Genomic DNA, 21180 nt, shown 5'->3' with positions numbered 1-21180 from the left:
TTGCCATGTGCCAGTCACTCTGCCAAGCCTTTTTTCCATGAAGAATTTCATTTAATCCTCATAGTGACCCTGAGAGGTAGAGCCCTTCATCCTCATTTTTTTAGATGAGGAGACTGAGGTTCAGCGTGGTAATGCAGGGAGTTCAAGGATGACAGCTGGTTAGTTGAAGAGTTAGAACTTGAAGCTAGAGTGTCTGAGTCCAGAACTGCTGCCTGGGTCCACCGCACTGGGCTGCATAAACATGTACTGACTCTCATGTAAATGGTGGCCCTCTCCTCAAGAAAGACCCAGATAAAACTGGAATGTGCGTTCTTATTTCTCATGTTTGCATGCATGTGTGTATGCGTGCCCACAGGAACTTAGTGAATCACCTAACAAGAAAATGGATTTGTTTTATGGTGATTTAGGATGAAAGTGGTCAGTAATATTTTTGCATGTTTTTCTTTTTTTCTTAACCATTTCTAAAACAAAAGTTCTACCTAACTGTATTTTTTTTTCCTTTGGTGTGCTCACAAGTAGAATGCAGCTAATAAACTAACCTTCCAGATTTATTTTATGACGCTGCTTCCCTTAACTGCAGCCAAAACTGGGCTGCCAAAAACGGAGCCATAGCAAGTCTCTAAGAAGCCTTCCACTCCGTTCTCCCCTAATTTTTTTGCCACCACCCTTCTATTAGGTAAAATCTCTCATCCTAATATATCCAAAAGATTGCTTATTTTTAATCTTTCCATCTTTCTGTAGAAATAAAACCAGAGCATGAAAATCAGCTCGGAAACTTGAGGCACAAATGGACTTTGAGTACCTGGCCACTTGGCCAAGTACACTGCCTGAAAAGTAGGGGAAAATGAAAGGTGGGAGAGAGAGCAGGGGACTTTCCCTTACCCATCCTCTTCATTTGAGAGGCTCTGGGGATAAGCCAGTTCACAGAGACTATTTGGGTTGCTCCAGGAGACCCTTCTCACAGCTGCTCGCTGCCCATTACAAAGCCCTCACCCGACTCCTGTGCCTTTACCAGGCGCCCCCTGTGTGGCATCTGCCATTTTTACTATTCTATTTTACAGCTAAGGAGAATGACAGAGCAATCCCCTCAGAAGGATGGAAGAGGGAAGGAGCTTTATCTGTGTTGAGGGGATAAAGGCACAAAGGCACTGTTTACCATTTGTGTAGAGAGATTTGACTTCAGTGTCAAAATTCAGGCTAAGAAAATGTGATCTCTAACAACCCACATGATCGCTTCAATCTGAATGTGATAACCTCAATTTAATAGGACGTAAAATTATGGAAGGCATCGGCACTCTGCCCCATACCCTGGTGAATTTACAGTGGGAATGGAGGGTTCTTCCAGAAACACCATTTACAAAAGAAATTCATGGTCATAGTGAAAGGGTGCTAATACTTGACATTCTCTCCATTTAATAACTACAGCTAAGAATCTGAAACAAGTTTCCTCAAAAGAGTGCTGTGTGCTTGCTAACTCCACAAAGGGATTTTTTCCCCCAGATCCCAGAAACCCATGGCGGTGACTTTTAATAATTTACTAATATTTAATTCACACAATATAGAATTCAGCCTTTTTTAGTACACCCATGGAGGTGTGTAACTATTACTACTCATCTTAGATCATTTTTATCACCCCAAAAGAAATTCTATCCCCATTAATGGTCATTCCTCATTCATTGCTTCCCCCAAACTCCCAGAAGCCACTAATCTGCTTTCTGTCTCTATGGATTTGCCTATCCTAGACAGTTGATATAAATGAAATCAGACAGTATGTGGCCTTTTGTGTCTCATTTCTTTCATTTAGCATAACGTTTTCAAGTTCCATCCATGTTGTAGCATTTCATTTCTTTTTATGCCTGAATAGTCATCCATTATATGGATATGCCATATTTGTTTATTCATCTATCAGTTGATAGTTGGTTGTTTCCACTTTTGGGCTATTATGAAAGATGGTGCTATGAACATTCCTAGGCACGTTTTTGTGTGGACATATGTTTTCATGCCTCTTGTGTATATATACCTAGGAGTGGAATTGTTGGGTCATATGGAACTTGATATTTAACTTTTGAGGAACTGCCAAACTGTTTTCCAAAGCAGCTGCACCATATTACATTCCCACGGGCAAGGCACGTTGAGGGGGTTTCTCCACATCTTAGTCAACACTTGTTATTGTCTGTCTTTTTCGTTTAAACCATCCTAGTGCGTGTGAAGTGGCATCTCATTGTAGTTTCGGTTTGCATTTCCCTAATGACTAAAGATGTTGAGCATCTTTCCATACCCTTATTAGCCCATCTGCCTATCTCCTTCGGAGAACTGCCTATTCAAATCTTTGGCCTATTATTTTCATTGGATTATTTGTCTTTTTATTGTCTGGTTGTGTTTGGATACAAGTTCCTTGTCAGATACATGATATGCAAATATATTCTCCCATTCTGTAAATTGTCTTTTCATTTCTTGGGGCTATCTTTTGAAGCATGGAAGTTTTTCATTTTGTGAAGTCCAATCTATCTATGGTTTTCTTCTGTTGCTTATGCTTTTGGTGTCATAGCTAAGAGCCATTGCCTAATCCAAGGTCACAGAGATTTATTCCTGTTTTCTTCTAAGAATTTTATAGTTTAACTCTTAAATTTTGTCCTATAATCCATTTCTAGCTAATTTCTGTCTCTAGTGGGAAGTAGGGGTTCAACTGCATTTTGTTTGCATGTGGGTATTCACTTGCGCTGGCACTACTGGTTGAAAGACGATTTTTTCCCAATGAATTATCTTGTCACCTTCTTTGGAAATCAGTTGACCATACATGTAAAAGTTTATTTCTGACTTCCCAGTTCTGTTCTATCTATATGTCTATCCTTATGCAGTATCACACTGTCTTGATTACTATAGTTTTGTAGTAGGCTTTGAAATCAGGTAGTGTGACTCCTTCAACTTTGTTCATCCTTTTCTGGATTGTTTTTGAATATCCATAGGAATTTGAGGACCAACTTGTCAGTTTCTGCAAAAAGGGCAACTGAGATTGCATTACATCTATAAAATAATTTGGGGGACATATCTTAACATCTTAACAATATTAAGCCTTCCAATCCATGGATATCTTTCCATTTATTTGTGTCTTTAATTTCTTTTGGCAGTGTTTTATGATTTTCAGCATACAAGTCTTGCACTTCTTTTGTTAAAGTTATTCCTAAGTTTATTTTTTGATGCTATTGTGAATAGAATTGTTCTTAATTTTATTTTTTATTTGTTCATTTCTAGTGTTCATAGAAATGCAATTTATTTTTATATTGATTTTATATCTTGCAACCTTGTTAAATATTAATTAGCTCTAATAGTGTTTTTGTGAATTCCTTAGGATTTTCTATATACAAAATCATGTCATTTCAAATAGAGATAGTTCTACTTCCTTTCCAATCTGGGTGTCTTTATTTCTTTTTCTTGCCTAATTGCCCCCGCAAATGGATTTCATTTGAATGAAAAAGTTTTCTTTCTTTCAAGATATTTAAGATTTAATACTTCAACGGCTGTGGCCCAGTAGTGAATTCTAACACAGACATGATGAGCTCAGTTAGGCGTGGAAGGATTCTATTGGTATGATGCATGGGAAAGGTACTAGATGCAAGAGGAAAATTTGACAATTATCCTAGGATTGGAAGTCCATCTAATATTATATGAACACAAGTATGAAATTACCTCTGCTGGCTAACATTATGGTCCACATATGTAGAGCAATGACATGTATGGGGGTTTCTACCACCTAAGCTGGATTTCTAAAGTAAAGGACTTCTAGGGGCGCCTGCATGGCTCAGTCAGTTAAGCATCTGACTCAATTTTGGCCCAGGTTGTGATCTCAGGGTTGTGAGATGGAGCCCTGTGTTGGGCTCCATGCTAGGCGTGGAGCCTGCTTAACATTCTCTCTCTGTCTCTCTCTGCTTGTCCCCCCACTTTCCCCTCTCTAAAAAAATTTAATTAATTAATTAAAATAAAATAAAAAAAGGACTTCTAGGTGATGAGTTATGGCTGTTCTGGTTCTACTTCTGGATTATGACAGCATCTTCTCTTGTGCTGAGCACCTGTCAGGCCAGATGTTCCCCCGGGTGCTAGAGATACATCAACCAAAACAGATGAGGCCTGTTAGGGGCTTATATCTGTTAGGAAATACAGACAATAAAGATGTACAAGCAAACACTATAAAGTAATGATAAGGGTGTGGGAAGACAAACACACGGAGATGTAAGAGAGAACAGTGTTGGCCAGAATGGTGGGTACTTTAGATGTTCTCTGACTGAGTAGGTAACATTTGAGCTGAGATCTAAAATTTAAGATGGAGCCTGCCATGCAAAGAATCTGGGAATACTGTTTCAGGTGTCAGGAACAGGAGGTACAAAGCTTCTGAAATGGGCATCTTTGGGGAATAGACAAGGCCCATGTAGCTGGGGCATACGGGCAAGGGGAAAGTAGTGAAGGATGAGGTCAGAGCGGTACACAGGGCCCAGATCACTTAAGATCGGGATGGCCACAGTGAGGAAGTTGGCCTTTATTCCACATGCAATGGCAAGTCTTTGTAGGGTTTGAAGCAAGGCAATTAACATTTACATTCAAAAACTTCCCTCCTGCTCTGTCAAGGATGGGTGCAACAGGGCAGGAATAGAAACGAAGAAAGCAGCTGAGGCATCACTCTGATAGATCAGAGTGGAGGTGAAGAAAAGTGGCAGATTCCCAGAATAACTAAGAGCTAGAACTGACAGGATATAGGGAAAAGGAAACAGGCAGAATCAAGGATGACTCTCAGGCTTGGGACCTGAGCAATAGGGAGGATGGTCATGTAATACGCTGGGCTCTGGGAGACTGAGCAGACCTGAGCCACCAACTCAGCCATCAAGGTAGTGCAATCAGGAATTGAATTTTAAGTGGACAACCCATTGAAAATCTACTCTCACATGGGGCACCTGGTGGCTCAGTTGGTGAAGTGTCTGACTCTTGATTTTGGCTCAGGTCACAATCACAGGGTTGTGAGATGGAGCCCCGAAGCAGACTCTCTCTCTCCCTCTCCCTTTGACCCTCCACCCCCCTCCCATGATCACGCGTGCTCTCTCTCTCTTTCTCTCTCTCTCACACACACACATAAATCTTAAAAAGGAAATCTGCTCTCGCAAAGTGCCAACATGAAGCGACTTTATGACAAGTGACAATTAAAGTCTCTTAAAAGGAGATGCAGGAGAACTGTTCTCTTAATCCCCTGATATGCCAGAGTACTAGTAATTCTAAGGAACACTTACTGAAATTGATTTGCTGACTACTGGGTAAACTTCTTCCTTGCAATGTTTTATTCATTTTTAAATAGAGTTCCTATTATTAAGTTCAAATATTTTTAATTGAGAAACAAGTACAGCCCTCTGGGTAATATCATAACCATGTAGATGTCTGGTAATTAAACTTTTCCACATGTATAACTGCATTCAAACAGTTCTGAATGAATCATTTTAAACCTGTAAATGTTATTATGTACATCTTTAAACAAACAAAAACATATATAACAGGCTTTGTGGTTCCAGAAAAAGTTTGAGCTTATTGAAGAATGGTTATTTTCATAAGAAAGACAAAATACACTACCAATTACAGATTCAGGTATTCTAGGAAAAACAAGACATAAGTTTTTATAAGAAAAAAATTATAAAATGAATCCCATATAACTTTTGAGTTTAATTTTCACATTTTCATTTTTGAAAACTCAAAACTGAATTATGGAAGGACACTTTTAAAAGTGTTTTAAGCCATGGTGTAATTTTTTTTAATTGTCAAGCCTTTTCCTTTGGATAATGAAAAAGGATTAGTTTGACTGCCTCTCTGATGAACTTGAGCTCATAGTTTTTTGAAATAGAGGTTTACTAGTCTATGCAATTTGTTCTCTACAAACTTAGAGGAAAATGAATTTGTAAATTACTTTAGAGTTTTAAAGGCATTGTTCCATTACATAAAGTTCTGCATTTTCTAGAGTATATAATACTCTGTGTTCAAAGGGAAGCCATCTGTCTCTCTTTGAATTTGCCACTCAAGTATGCTATTGGCAGCTGTCTTTCCAACAATACCCCATTGTTTAAAGACTTCATAAATGTCTGTCTGACCCCTGACTTCCTTCAGTTACAACAATATTCCATTATTGCAAAACACCTGTTTGGGTGTCAGGTTACCCTGTGTGCTGCACGTATGTGATCATCCTGGCCCCACTGGCCTCATGCTTTCCTGGGCCACCTGATACACGTACAGCCTTCACCTTTGCCACCCTCAGGACCTTCCCCAAAGAGAGCCCTATGTTATGTCTATCTACATTTTCATTCTTCCGAGCAGTCAAGAGCAGTGGACACCATGGCTCAGAGCACCAGCTCAAATCAGGCAGACCTGGATTTTCATTCTGGCTTTGCTTCTTTTTACTTATGTGACCTTAGACACATTTCTTAACTTCCTTGAACCTCAGTTACCTCATCTATCAACTCGAAGAAAATAATAATACTTATTCCATAGGGTCTTAATGAATATTAAATGAGATAGTACATGTAGAGCACTTAGCCCATAATTCAACCAGATATTTTCTTCTACCCATGTGTGAGTAGTTAGAAATGTAAACCAGTGTGCCTAGCATTCTAAAGCAAACTTTTTCAAATTCAATAAAATTCCAGAAACTAATTATTGGTACTGCTCAATAAGGGATAGCTATGTGCGTTTCTTGTCCTCTGTTAAGAGTTGAATCAAGTGCTAACATAAGAGTGAATTAATGGGTCACTTCTGCCAGGTAATGTGCTGGTATTTTCTCAATGTTCACTGAAGAGAGAATAATATTTAGAAGCAGGACCTGGTATGTCTCCAGTCATTCCCCCAGAGAGCACCCTCTGTGTGCCTGCCTTCTTCCCAGAGCTAAATTATAGATCCGCAGCTTCATGGCTAACGGGGTGAATTAAACGTGGACAGGACTAGTAGCCATTTTTAAACCATAGTGTTAACCATGGTGAGAATGTGTCACTTATTACATTGGACAGTCCTACCAATTAGTGGCCTTTGAAGAAGAGTTTGTAATTTCATGTTTTGTCAAAACTATACTCTTTCCTTGCCTCTGAAAAAAAACAACAGAGTCATTATCTCAGTTTTATCTGTCAATGCCCTGCTGGGGATATCGCTGAAGCTACAGAATTTGGTGATTAAATAACATTGGTGCTACCAGTAAAAGGATTTGCATTAAGCATAGAAATTTTCCAGGTGGAATTGGCTCCTAGCCCTCTTACTTTTGAATGTTTTTTTTTCAGTCCAAATTTTTGCTGATGCTACAGAGTAGTTTCCTTTGAGTAAAAAAATTCTTTGCATATAGTGTCTAATTTAGTTGTTGACCAAGGCAAAATAGTCCAGAGTAGAAATATCTTAAAATAATTAAAAATGGAATTATGCTTCAAATTTTGGGTGATGATACGAAACTGCAAAAGTCATTAGGACATTTACATATCTCCAAACAATGTGCCAGTTACTCTAATAAAAAGGAGCAGTTTCAAATTCTCAGAAGTTTCCGAAATTGTAGATAAAAAGACTTGACAAAAACTAAGAGACTATCAGAAGTGTGAATCAATGAAAACACATTAGTTCTTTAGCTAACACACTATAACTTTTTACTGTCAGTTCTCCAATATTTTAATGCTAAGGTTAGCATCCTACTAGTCAAATGTTTATTGAAGAAATCCATTTTCTTTGATGTCTTGGCTTTCCTAATTTTAAAGGAGCAAGTCATGCTTGCCATTTTCCTATTTTATGGAAGAGGCCCTAGGCTGACAGAATTTCCTGACCCTTTGAGATCAAGGTCTTTGATTCAAGAAACCTGTTTGTGAATTTAAGGATTTAGGGCACTTGCCCTATGCCAAGCCCTCTACGAGGTGCCCCACTCTTTCTGTCCAGGCTCCATCTCCAGCCCTCACAAGAGACCTTATTTCTGTTTGACAGGCCAGGAAGCAGAGAGACTTTAGCTAGTTCACATCTAGTAACTGACAAAGCAGAGTGTCAAACCCAAGAGTTTTGGCCAGAAAAGCTGGTTCACCTTCTACTACCCTGGACCACCATCCCCAATTAAAAGGTCACTGAAAAAGTTCTGCGATTGGGACACCTGGGTGGCTCAGTCAGTTAGGCATCCGACTCTTGACTGCAACTCAGGTCATGATCTCTGCGTCGTGAGATCAAGCCTCAGTGTGGAGCCTGCTTGGGATTCTCTCTCTTTCCTTCTCTCTTTGCCCCTCCCATCCCTCATCCCTCCACCCCCAACCCACTCTCGCGCGCTCGTGCTCTCTCTCAAAAAAAAATTCTGCGATCATGTGGCAATATAACTTCCATTGCCACTTTAAGCTTCACAGTATTTTTTTTTAATTTATTTGAGAGGGAGAGAGAGAACACGCGCTCTGGGGGAGGGGGTGGAGCAGAAGGAGAGGGAGAAGCAGACTCCCCGCTGAGCAGGGAGCCCAATGCGGGGCTCAATCCCAAGACCGAGGGATCATGACCTGAGCCGAAGGCAGACGCTTAACTGAGCCACCCAGGTGCCACACTACACAGTATTTTAATATGCAAAAACAAGCACAGTTGTTGGTGTAGCTGTCATTACTGTATTACAACCAAAGTGTTTTACATTTTAAAACAATCTGAACTTAAAGTTATCATCTTCCCACTCCAGAAACATCAGTTGACTTACCTCTGATATTTCCATTTCTGTAGGCAGGCACAGTAATTGTTTTCCTCCTGGTTCTTTAAATAATATTTTAAACTACCATGTATTGAATGACTACTGTGCTTACCCCATGTACAAGGCTACAGTCGTCTTATAGATGGCATATCTTGAATATAATATAAAACCTGTTCCATTTGATGTTACTAGATTCCTTCTAGTCTATAGTTGATTGTTAAACTCAAGAAGTACCCACCACTAGATAGGTGCTGGGAAATTACAAATTGTTTATCAACTCACTTTAAAGTTAATTAAGAGTTCAGCTGTGGGTGTCAGAAAATTCTTTCTGAAAATTAGCGGGCTGACTGCCGAGACAAAATGTACAGAAGTATATTGTGTGGAAGTCATGGATGAAAAGGGTGTTCTATACAAATATAGCACATCGATATTAGGATCTTTTTAAAAAAATACTTTAGTGCTCCTCCCCTCCAAAAAAGAGAGCACTACGTCTATGAGATAGAAAGCTACCCCCTTGTCAGAGGGGGAGACGAACCATGAGAGATGATGGACTCTGAAAAACAAACTAAGGGTTCTAGAGGGGAGGGGGGGAGGGGGATGGGTTATCCTGGTGATGGGTATTGAGGAGGGCACGTTCTGCATGGAGCACTGGGTGTTATGAACAAACAATGAATCATGGAACACTGCACCAAAAATTAATGATGTAATATATGGTGATTAACATAACAATAAAAAAATTAAAAAAAAAAAGAAAGCTACCCCTTTGCAAGGACTTTTGCCACTATCAGGTTTAAACTAGAATTTTCTACCTGAGACATTCTTAAGGGGTTAGTATGCGGAGATGATGAAGTGTGAATTGAGTCAGGGGTTGTGAAGTGTCTCCAGGTTACAAGCCAAAATGTTTGTGACAGACATCTCAGAGGTAGCATTGGGTCTGGTTAAGTCTTGGTCAACATGAACACCATTGATGTAAAACACAATCTACATTCTGACCAGTTCTGTCTTTCTAACAGCCTGCCTCCTGATTTCTGCTGCGTTAAGTTGACATAGCATCCCTTCAGTGCAGCAAAGTTTTTCAAGTTGTACTGTGGCTTGGTCTTTAAATTTCGATTCACCTCTTTGCATGGTGAAGAGGTATGCTGAAAGCTACCATACGTTGGGAATGACTTACTTGTTCAAGCATGTGTCACTTGAGGCTCATGCCTGAGATTTCTGTCTTCTCTTCATTCTTCTCTTCCGTGGGCCTGCATCCCCAGTGAATCAGGGACAACTCTTGTGTGGGATACGTGCTCAGGAATTTGAAACAAGTCTTCAAGGGGTGCTAGTTGGTGAAGAGATGCCCTGGAACGCTAATTTACCATCAGCCCGTATTTAAAATGTCAGTGTAGCAATACTTTTGCTGTCTGCAAACAGCAATAAGGAGATTAATCTTCATATTAAAATGCCAGTTGAGGTTTAAAATTAGCTTTGGAAAATGGACTTCTACTTTTCTTGCTATGATGTTGAAGTTCAGAAAAACTTCCAAAACTTTCTAATTACAGCTTCAAAATTCTTAATAATACAAATTTGAAACTAGCAGTGATACTGACTCCCCAGCATTTACAAAATGCCTTTTTTGCCCCTACTAAGACAGTCTGGAATAAGGTGTCAGTGATTAACAACTATTACTTCCTAGGAAATCTTTTTTGAGTCTTAGACTTCTTTGCCACTTTTGGTCATGGAGAAGTACACATCTCATAAACATACACTTTGATGAATTTTCACCAACTGAACAAATCCATGTGACCATTATTCAGATCAAGAAAAAGAACAATGCCAGTGCCCCAGGAGCCCCATTGTGCTCCTTGCCTGTCAGTATCCCTTCCTGCCACTGTCCCTTCACAACTTCCGCCGAAACACCCAAGACTAGTTTTACCCATATATACCCTCTTGTGCCTGGTTTCTCTCACTTAGCATTTCTTTTATGAGATTCAATATATCACTTATTTCACTGCTGTAAAGTGTGCTACCATGTGACTGTCACACCACTTATTTATCCACTCTGCTGATGGGAGTTACTAAGAATATGTCTTTTTTTATTTCTTTTTTTTAAATGCATTATTGAAGTATGGTTGGCATACAGTGTATTAGTTTCAGGTGTATAACAGAGATTTGGCAATTCTGTACATTACTCAATATTCACCATGGTAAACATAGTCACCATCTGTCATCATACAGTAGTATTATTATTGATGAAATTTACAATGCTGTACTTTTCATCTCCATGACTTACTTATTTTATGACTGGTAGTTCTTACCTCTTAATCCCCTTCACCTATTTCACCCATCCCCCCATCAACCTTCCTTCTGGCAACCACCAGTTTATTCTCCCTATTTAAGAGTCTGCTTGTTTGTTTGTTTGTTTTCTTTCAGATTCCACATATAAGTGAAATCATATGGTATTTGTCTTTCTCCGACATATCTCACTTAGCATAATACCCTCTAGATCCATCCACGTTGTTGCAAATGGCAAGATTTCATTCTTTTTTATGGCTAATATTCCTCTGTGTGTGTGTGTGTGTGTGTGTACCACATTTTTATCCATTTATCTGTCGATGGACACTTAGGTTGCTTCCATATTTTTGCTATTGTAAATAATACTGCAGTAAACATAGGAGTGCATATGTCTTTTCAAATTAATGTTTTTGTTTTCTTTGGGTAGAAAACAGTATGGAGATTCCTCAAAAAATAAAAAATAGAGATATCATATGATCCAATAAGAATGTATCTTTTGATAGAATCATAGACTTTTAATAAGACTTGGCCAGGGAAGTGGAAGCCATTTGGGCTTAAAAGGTTTAGATTGCTTTCTAGGTATTCCCAGGGCACCTGGGTGGCTCAGTCGGTTAAGCTTCTGCCTTCAGCTCAGGGCATGATCTCAGGGTCCTGGGAATCGAGCCCCACATCAGGCTCTCTGCTCAGCAGGGAGTCTGCTTCTCCCTCCCACTCTCCCTCTGTGTTCTCTCTCTCTCTCAAATAAATAAATAAATTCTAAATTCTAAGTATTTCCATCCTTGTTATTTTGGAAATCTATTGCTGATTTCATTTCTGAAACAGTATGTATAAGTATTTCTAGTCTACTTAATGCTTTCTATGAATGTAAGCTCCGTACTTCCAGCTTGTCCCATGTTGTTCTGCCTGATGGTTAGAATATGCTGCCATATCACCCTTCTTATCCTTCGAGGTCCAGCATAGAGACCCATCTCCTCCATGAAGCTTGACTGATCCTACAAGAGGTGACCTCTCTCTTTTCTGAAATGCCAGACTATTTGGTCTATCTCCCTTTCCTTACATGTCTTTTACATTTTGTTCTGTTCTAACAGCCACCATCCCCTTTGTAGTAGCAGTTTCTGTGTCTTGGTGTAACTTAAAAGAACACAAAGAGTCAGGGATAGTTCGGTAGACCTTTATTTAGAGTTTTTTTTACATGGTGTCCCCTATGCTCTGGTGTCAGGCCCTGTCACAATGCAGAGCTGATTCAGAAAGAGAGTCTCAGAGATTTTATAGGTTCCAGAGTGAGAATAACAGCCCAGTTTCTCCCAATTTTATTACTCTCCCATCCATATAGAAGGGAATGAGTTTCTTCACCTGATCTTATTAACCCATGGCCGTGTCTTATTTTGGCTCTACACCACCATTGTGAACTTAGCCTTAGAACTTAGAACAGTTCAGTAAAACCAGATCTTATCTGAGACTCACAACATTCTATAGGCACGTGTTTGATGGATTAAGCTATTCTGCCTTAACATCTTGAGAGATTAGGCAAAGAGCATCAAGTTGTAAGGTTACTTTTGTTTGTTGTGTTTTATCAACTTGCTGGAATTACCCATTTTCCTTTTAATCATGATCAAGACTCTGTGTGATGAACTAGTACTATACCCAGTTATATGCTCCTTTTTTTTTTTTAAGTAGGTTTCATGCCCAGTGTGGAGCCCAACACAGGGCTTGAACTCACAACCCTGAGATCAAGAGTCAGACACATAACCAACTAAGCCACCCAGGTACCCCTTATGCTGCCTTATTTTATGCTCGTTTCTTTTTTTTTTTTAAGATTTTATTTAGTTATTTGACGGAGAGAGACACAGTGAGAGAGGGAACACAAGCAAGGGGAGTGGGAGAGGGAGAAGCAGGCTTCCTGTGGAGCAAGGAGCCTGATGCAGGACTCGATCCCAGGCGGGACTCGATCCCAGGACCCTGGGATCATGACCTGAGCCGAAGGCAGACGCTTAACGACTGAGCCACCCAGGCGCCCCTGCTCATTTCTTTCTAGCTCTTGATTGCCCTACTAGATTGTAAGGCCTGTGAAAGCAGGGGCCACATCTCACTTGTCTCTGTGACTTCTAAAAATGTTTGAAGATCAAAGAAGATGAGTGGTTCACCTGGTTTCATGAAGGAAGAACTTGCCTGGGAATCTGAGCACAGCTGAGTTGTATAGCCTAGAGCCCATTTCCTCCTTCCTAAAACAAATCCAACTGATAATGTCTCCCTTCTTTCCTACAAGGATATGTTGAGACAAAATTGGGTTATACATAACATTTTGAGGCTTTTGGAGATAGAATTAGATAGGACACTTGCCTCTCACAAGTTGTATAATTTAGTTAGATGCCATCTTGTGCTGGAGTCCCCTTTAATGTGAAGACTTTCTTGCAAGCCTTCTTTTGAAAAATATATAATTTAAATGATTTAGCCTTTCCGGTGATTTTGAAATTGCTTAAGAGATTACGAATCAAGACTGTATCGGGGGACTAAGTTAATTACCTGTCTCTGCCACCAGTTGCTCTATCCATGACCCTGGAAAAAGTCACTTCTTTCTCTCTGCTCATTTTCGCCTGCTCTTCCAATGTGTTGTCAGAATACATTTTACTGTTGTAGGAAATAAATTCATGGAAATTCAGAGCTCTGAGCAGACTGAGCATCAACAGTTCCTGGCCCATAATAGGGTCTCAGTAAGTATTTGTAGATACTTACTAATGAATGAACTGATGGGTGCAATTCCAACACTGCAGATGACTGCAGTATTCCCGGCAGGCGCCATTTCCCCAGCCTCTGCTTCAGTACTTCCGGTGGTGGAGAGACTACACTCCCTCTGAAGGCCACTCATTCCCTTTGTCAACAAATTTAATTACCATCAATGCCACCTTGGACTTCTGCGAGGCGTCTTCCAAATCTGCGGGGCAGTTAATCACTGCCAAGCTGCGTTCCTCAAGCATCTTAGACATATCTGTGTTGTAGTGTTGATCTGGGTACATATAACACTCTGACTTATAATGCCTGTTATGTCTCCCTTTCTTGACTGTGAGCTCCATGAGGACAGGAGGTGTCTTATTTTCTCTATACTCCCAGCTCCTGACATAGTACAGAATAGATGAGAGACTGGGGGAGGGGAGAACAGAGAAAATGAGAAGAAAGAACAATAATAACAGGGAGCACATGTATTGATGGCCACCTCAGCGGTCCTCCTAAGAAGGTTGTACTCACCCAAGGAGGTGTGCACCAAAAACCATCCATTGGGCTTGAGGAAGAAACTATTCCCATTTTTTTAAACTCAACCATTTTAATTTCTATTTTTCTGTATGTTTTATACTATGTATACTAGTTTAATATAGCTATACATGTGTTTTGTTTATTTTTATTTATTTTCAAAGATTTTATTTATTTATTTGACAGAAAGCGAGAAAGCACAGGCAGGGGGAACAATAGTGGGAGGGGGAGAAGCAGGCTCAATCCCAGGACGCTGGGATCATGTCCTGAGCCGAAGGCAGACACTTAACCAGCTGAGCCACCCAGGCGCCCATGTGTTTCATTTATAAACAAACATATATTAGAAGGTACATACGCACACATTTTTTCATACAGGTGCACATCATAAGTTTGGAGACCCTTCGTATCGCTGTTTGTCAGGTACTATGCTAAGTATTTCACATGCATTATTTCATTTAGCCCATTGAAAATCACGTGAGGTATGTACTGTAGTTCCATTTTACAGATGAACAAACTGAGGCATGGAGAGGTCAGTTTGCCCAGTCACGCCCAGCTGGTAACCAGTGGGGCAAGGGCCCAGCCCCAGGTCTGTCTGGCCTAGCCACTTCCCCTTCTCTCTTGTTTTCTGTCCTAACACCTAGGGTTGTACCTGAGGCACAGTGCAGGTTTGTAGATTAAATACATGAAATGAATGGATGAATTAATCATACTGAGGACATCTTAAAGCTTTCTCAAGAAAAACGGTTAAAATGAAAATAAAATTTCCTTTCTCACTGTAAAGGTGTGTTGGCAACAACAAGCCAAATGACATGCCCAGGTGACACAATGGAACATTTCATTCCATTTCTTGGCAGAAAAACTGAAGCGAAGCCCAGCAAGTCACTGTTTACCGCTGAGCCTGAAGTCAGGCTGCTAGTCTTGTTTTCACATATGATGACTGAACTACCTTGTTTTTATGGAGCTATAACTCATATACCATAGAAATCAGCTTTTTAAAGAGTACAGTTCAGTTTTCAGTATATTCACGAAATTCTGCAGCAACTTAATTTCAGAACGTATGCATCACCTCCCAAAGAAACTACACACCCACTGGCTACACACGCATTCCTGCTCTCTCTGTCCTAGGCAACCACCCATCTGCTTTCTGTCTCTATGGATTTGCTCATCCTGGACATTTCATATAAGTGGGATCATACAATCTGTGACCTTTTGTCTCTGACTTCTTTCACTTAGCATAATATTTTCAAAGTTCATCCATGTTGTAGCATGTGTATCAGTATTTTGTGACTCTTCATGGGCAAATTACATTACATTGTGTGGATAAACAAGAATCTATCCATCAGTTGATGGACATTTGGTTGTTTCCACCTTCTGGCTGTTATGAATGGTGCTGCTGTGAACATTTGTGTTCAAGTTTTTGTATGAACATATGTTTTCAATTATCTTGGATATATACCTAGGAGCAAGTTGCTGGGCCACATGGCAGATGTTTAACATTTTGAGGAACCACCAAACTGTTTTCCAAAGTGGTGGCACCATTTTACATTTCCACCAGCAGTGTGTGAGGATTCCAGTTTCTTTACATCCTCACCAACCCTTGTTGCTATCAAACTTTTGTATAACAGTCCTAGTGGTTGTGAGTGGGATTTCACTGCGGTGCTGATTTTTATTTCTCTAATGACAGTGATGTCAAGCATCTTTTCTTACGTTCATTACTCCCCCAACTATTTCTTCTGAATTCAAATTATTGCTATTTTTCTTTTTTTTTTTTTAGTGTCTTTCATTGGAATATAAATTTTGTTCTTCTTATGCTATCTGTTTTGTCCCAGGAACTCTCAAAACATATTAAATACTCATGAAATCTCCTATTAGGGATTGCATAGCCTCTCAGGGTGCCAGGCAGCTGGAGCCATGGGTTGTAAAAATTTAAATGAGTTTCCACCAGCAACTTTCCAGAAACTCTCTATGTTACATTGTTAGATCACAAGCTTTGATAATCCCAAAATTATGATAATGATAGTGCTTTATTCAAAACATTATAGAAACTTATGAAACCAAGACTTTTTTTAAATTATATTTTCCTAACTTTTTATATCCCTGTGAGGCAGAAAAGAAGAGAAGGCAGTAGCTGTCTCAAAGGGTCCTCCGAGAAAGTAAGTGTAGAGGTTTGAATATCTAAAAAGTTCTAGTGTGTCATGAAACAAACCTTTTATCTTTTTAGAGACAGAGGTGGAGGGCGGGGAGGGAGAGAGAGAATCCCAGGCAGGTTCCATGCCCAGCATGGAGCCCGATGCAGGGCTTAACCAACTGAGCCACCCAGGCACCCCATGAAATAAACCTTTTTGAGCACAACCAATGTTTGCAGATGGATAAGAAAATTTCAAGATTGTTTTTAAGTTATATGGCAGTCCTGGATATAAATCAGTACTCAAATGTGATGCTAACATTTCAGCAATGTTGAAATTAACCTTTGCTATCTAACTTGGTTTAGATCACAGAGAAAGGAAAGGTTTTGAAAATTCCATATGACAATTTATTCCCTGTACAGTGAAAGAATATTTACATTAGCCTCTAAAGATTTGTAGTAGTATTCATGGGAGGAAAAAAACGCCTGACAGATTACATGTATAGTAAAGTCCATATCAGTGTAAGTGTTTATTATAGCTGTGAGGTCTTTCTGGCACTCAGAACTTACATGTTCCCATTTTAGATTAAATTTTATTCGATGGCTTTTATCAGCATTAGTCATTCTCAACCTTACTGTAAGTTGAATGTATTTGGTCATAATGTTCACAGTGATGAAATTCATCAGTATTCTTGAAACTGGACTTTTATATGGAAAGTGATTTTTCTTTTTAAAAAAACTTTTTGAATATTTATTTAGTCAAATACTGGTCAAGCACCAGACATGGGAAATACAGTGAGTGTAAGGCAGTGTTTGCTTTTGTAGAGCTTGTAGACCACCCGCAAATGCCAAAAAACCATTAGGTAATTGCAATTTTGATGAATGCTAGAAATGAACACCTTCTGATTCCAGGAGAACACTTAGTGGAGGGGCCGCCCCAGTTTGTGCTTGTCAGAAAAGGCTTCCCTGGGAGATGACACAATGTGGGACCTAAAGGGCGCCTAGGAGTTAGCCAGCACATGGGCCTCACAGGCTAGCACTAAGGCAGACACGAGCTTGATGCTCTCGAGGACTTTAATGAGTGTGGCTGATATGCCAGGAGCAAAAAGACAAGGTGAGGTGGGGCGGGGGGCAGGCGTTGTATAAGGGCACGTTAAGGATCTGGGCCTTGGTCGTTGGAGAGCCACCGAAGGGGTTAAGGCTGTAGAGTAGCATGTGTTGGTGATCTGTAAATTAAGAACGGGCAGTGACCCTTTGCTCCATCCCTTTCTTCTCTCTTGATCAGGAATATGATTGGAGAAACTATCAGCCCAGCCAGATGAGTGAATCCGAGTTGCAAATGCTGGCAAGCCTGCAGCGGCAACAGAATGAAGAACTGGAGGACCCGGGGGCTCCCCACGGCCTGAGCGCATCCCAGGTTGACAACTGTAACGTCAGCATTAGTACCAGCAGCGACGACACGACTACCTGGAACTCCTGCCTGCCACCAGTGAGTCCGGGGCTCTGGGTCTTTGTGTACTGCCTTAATGAGGAGCAAACTTCTTTCCAACAAAGCCCAGCCTTTGCCTGGGAAACCTAGGGCCAACATGAGAACCCTGCCTATGAGAAATATTCGGAGCCCATTCAGGAGCACCTGGCTGGCTCAGTCAGTAGAGCAGGCAACGCTTGATCTTGGGGTTGTGAGTTCAAGCCCCTCATTGGGTGTGTAGATTACTTACAAATAAAATAAAAGAAAGAAATATTCAGACCCCATTCTGAATTAGTGTTTTAGGTCTGAGGGCATTGCCTTTTCTTAAGCTGTCTTACTTACCTTCAGATAATGTATGTTCATTGTGTGGTGATATATACGAACATACACTGAAAGCGAAAAGGAATCATTTTACTGTCAATTCTAGGTCTCTCACTGTATCCGCAGCTCCTAGCACAGGCCTGGCACATAGAGAGGGTTGAGTATTTGTCAAATGAATGAACAAAAAAGATGTTTGCTGCTCCCAGTGTCTGAGGGCCATGATAGGTGTTGCAGACAATTCAACAGCTTATCTTTTCCTGTATGTTTATACAGTTAAAGCACTTTTAAATATGGCCCATCATCCTCACAATGGACCAGCAGAAGAGTTGGATCAGGTCAAAGTCTTACTGTCTTTCTGGTGAAGAAACTAAACTCTCCTGGGCCCAAGCTTCCACACCTGGTCAGTGGTGGAGCCCAGAGCAGAGCCCGGTATTTTGACTCAGTCTATTTTCCCCACTTCTGGCCTTGAAGATCTTATGGCTGAATTGGAAAGACAAAGTGGAAACTCTGATAGAACAGTCCTATACAACTTTAAAAATCATAAGGCAGAATAGTAAAATCAGTATTTTAATAGTGGTATTTAAAGCTACTGTTTCTTTAAACACCTAGAAACATTTTAAGACCTCCATGAACCCAAGGAAATTTACTTATAATTTACTTATATTTACCTATAAGGCCACATTCAACATCAAATCAAACATATTAAAATACACTTTCATCCACCAGTAAATATTACTTTTTTACTATACAACTTTTGAAGGGAAATATAAAATTTATTTATATTAATACACAATTAGGTAAAGGCTGAGTTCAAGTGTAGTTGACAGTGGATAACATACATTTTACGTATCTAATTAAATATTTATTAATTTTACAATTTTCTGTCTGAGAAATTTTTTTTTTCAAAGTCTCCAGCATCTTTGTAGATGTTAGAAATCTGGGAGGTTCTGGCACTAGGCTTTCTATGTGTTACCTAATTCAGTCCTTACTGCCATCTTGCGTGGTAAGCACTGTTGAGTTCCCAATTCCAGTGTTACCTAATTCAGTCCTTACTGCCATCTTGCGTGGTAAGCACTGTTGAGTTCCCAATTCCAGGTGAGAACACTGAGACTCTTGAGTGTAGTGACTCAGACTTAGCTTGGCATGACTCCTGAGTCTGAGCTCCTAACCACCGTGAGAGGGTGACTTCTCAGTGTGTGACTTAATTTGCCAAATGGGCACCATGGATATCCAGCGGATGGTAACACTTCTGCTCTGGAGAGTACATACACGTCTTAATGGAGGAGGAATTCAGATTGACTCTAAGGAGATCTAGGGAAAGAAGGATGTTTTCGTGAGTGTTTTTTATCCCTACTTTGCCCACCCTCTAGGCTTCCCTTGCCTTAGTTGTGTTTTCATTAAACTAAATGATCAAACATGCATAAGGCTTCCAGCAGCCTTGGTGCCAAAGAGTATCTACCCATCCAACAAAAACACCCCTGTGTGCTGGTTACTCAGAGTATCCTTGTAGCAGATCTAAGAACATTAAGAGTAAGTTGCAGATTTTTGCCAATGCAATTTACAATGGAATTGAAATATTGCCTTTCTTATAAAATATTCCTCAGCAGTCAGTTAAATGGAAAGAAAGAGAACAGTGGCCTCCTGAACGAGCTCATTCTGTCATGAAGTAGCTTGGAGACCAACATTACAAAGGGCAAACCAAGGAATGATTATTTATGGACTGAAAAGGCTGAGCTCTTGGTTGCCCTGGATACCGTGTTCTCATCACTGTCCTGTGCTGGTAAGGACTAGAGTCCTCATGCACAACTACTCTGCTCTAAAAGTATACAGCCAAAAATAACACCATTGGTAATGAACCTAATAACCCCTCCATTTGACCAAATGAGAAATTGAAAACAGTCTATTTTTTAGACAGAGAAAATAATTGAAAAGCCCAATTTGGGTATTCATAAGATATGTTTATTACTACATCAAATTCAGTCTATTTCAATATTAGAACTATCACCAAATGGAAAATTGCATTTCTTAATGAACTCTGCATCTTGTTGCTCATATAGAGTTTAAATAGAGCAATTTACAAGAACTATTGTGGTCTTTCTGAGAGCTCATGCCTTTCTCTTTAGAAGTTGTACAGGGAGAGTGAAAAAGAAGAAATGAATGAACTCATAACTTTATTTAACACAATGGTACCCTGCTTTTCATGTATCCCAATGGCGCCACCGCCATCCACAGTGACACTCCACCAGAAATTTGGAGTACATCTCTACTTCTCCCACTGCTTCATTTCCAAATCCTAAGAATCTTCGGGATTTTACCCCTCCCTACCTAACACCATAACCTTGGCACTTTACTTTTCATCCACGTTCCCTCAATAGGCTCCTGGTACCTCTGTACCTCCCGTCCAAGCACCTGATGGTGAGGAACATCTGTTCTGAGGTCAAATGGCCAAGGTTGAAGTCCAAGCCGTGACCTTTTAAAACACTTGGCACTATATCTGAGACATAATAAGTAATTAATTTAGTAAATTAAGGTTATTTGTCATTATTATTCACACTAGTGATCTTCCTAAAGCCCAGATCTAATCTTACCTCTTCCCTGCATAAAGCCTTTCCTAGTTCCCATTGGCGCTTTGGTTTGGCATATGGGACCCCCCATGGTGTGAGACCTGCTTCCCTCCCCCAGCTCATCTCTCATGTTCCTCACCTTTTACTCCATGCTTCTGTCCAAGTTATTACTTCCTGAATGCACTCTGCACACATGCTTGTACCTTGTACCTGATGATCTCTCCAGACATAGCTTCAAAGCCTGCTGTAGTCCTTCTCCAGGCCTCATTGTGAGAGACAGACCTTCCTTTCTGCCACTAGAGCTAGGAATATCTCAATGACACTCTTGTTCCTGAACCCAAGTTCAGCTGCCTATCACCTGAAAGATTGTTACTCAACAGATGAGTTTGGATTGGAAAGGAGTTTGAGCTTTATTCAGGAGGCCAGCCACCTGGGGAGAAGCCAGACTCTTGTCCAAAGGCCAACTCGGAGGGTTCTGCCT

At 40.2% G+C, this 21180-nt stretch overlaps 1 protein-coding gene across 5 annotated transcripts in view; it reads left to right on the top strand.

Moving 5' to 3' along the window:
- CFAP20DC (CFAP20 domain containing) overlaps positions 1-21180 on the top strand; it is a 137256-nt gene that overhangs the window by 62568 nt on the left and 53508 nt on the right. For 4 of the 5 annotated variants that reach the window (XR_012380912.1, XM_073901461.1, XM_073901460.1 and 1 more), the window contains 2 exons: positions 16330-16374; positions 17632-17835. Coding sequence is in view for 4 of the 5 variants with exons in the window: in XM_073901461.1 (XP_073757562.1) it covers positions 16330-16374; positions 17632-17835 (249 nt within the window). In the remaining variant the exon portion in view is untranslated. The remainder of the gene's footprint in view (positions 1-16329; positions 16375-17631; positions 17836-21180) is intronic. The other variant, XM_025885705.2, reaches the window with a different exon arrangement.

This window comes from Callorhinus ursinus, unplaced genomic scaffold (assembly GCF_003265705.2).
Source record: "Callorhinus ursinus isolate GAN/ISIS: 27379988/994484 unplaced genomic scaffold, GSC_fseal_2.0 scaffold15, whole genome shotgun sequence".
Taxonomy (NCBI): domain Eukaryota; kingdom Metazoa; phylum Chordata; class Mammalia; order Carnivora; family Otariidae; genus Callorhinus; species Callorhinus ursinus.
This window is presented reverse-complemented; position numbering and strand designations above follow the sequence as displayed.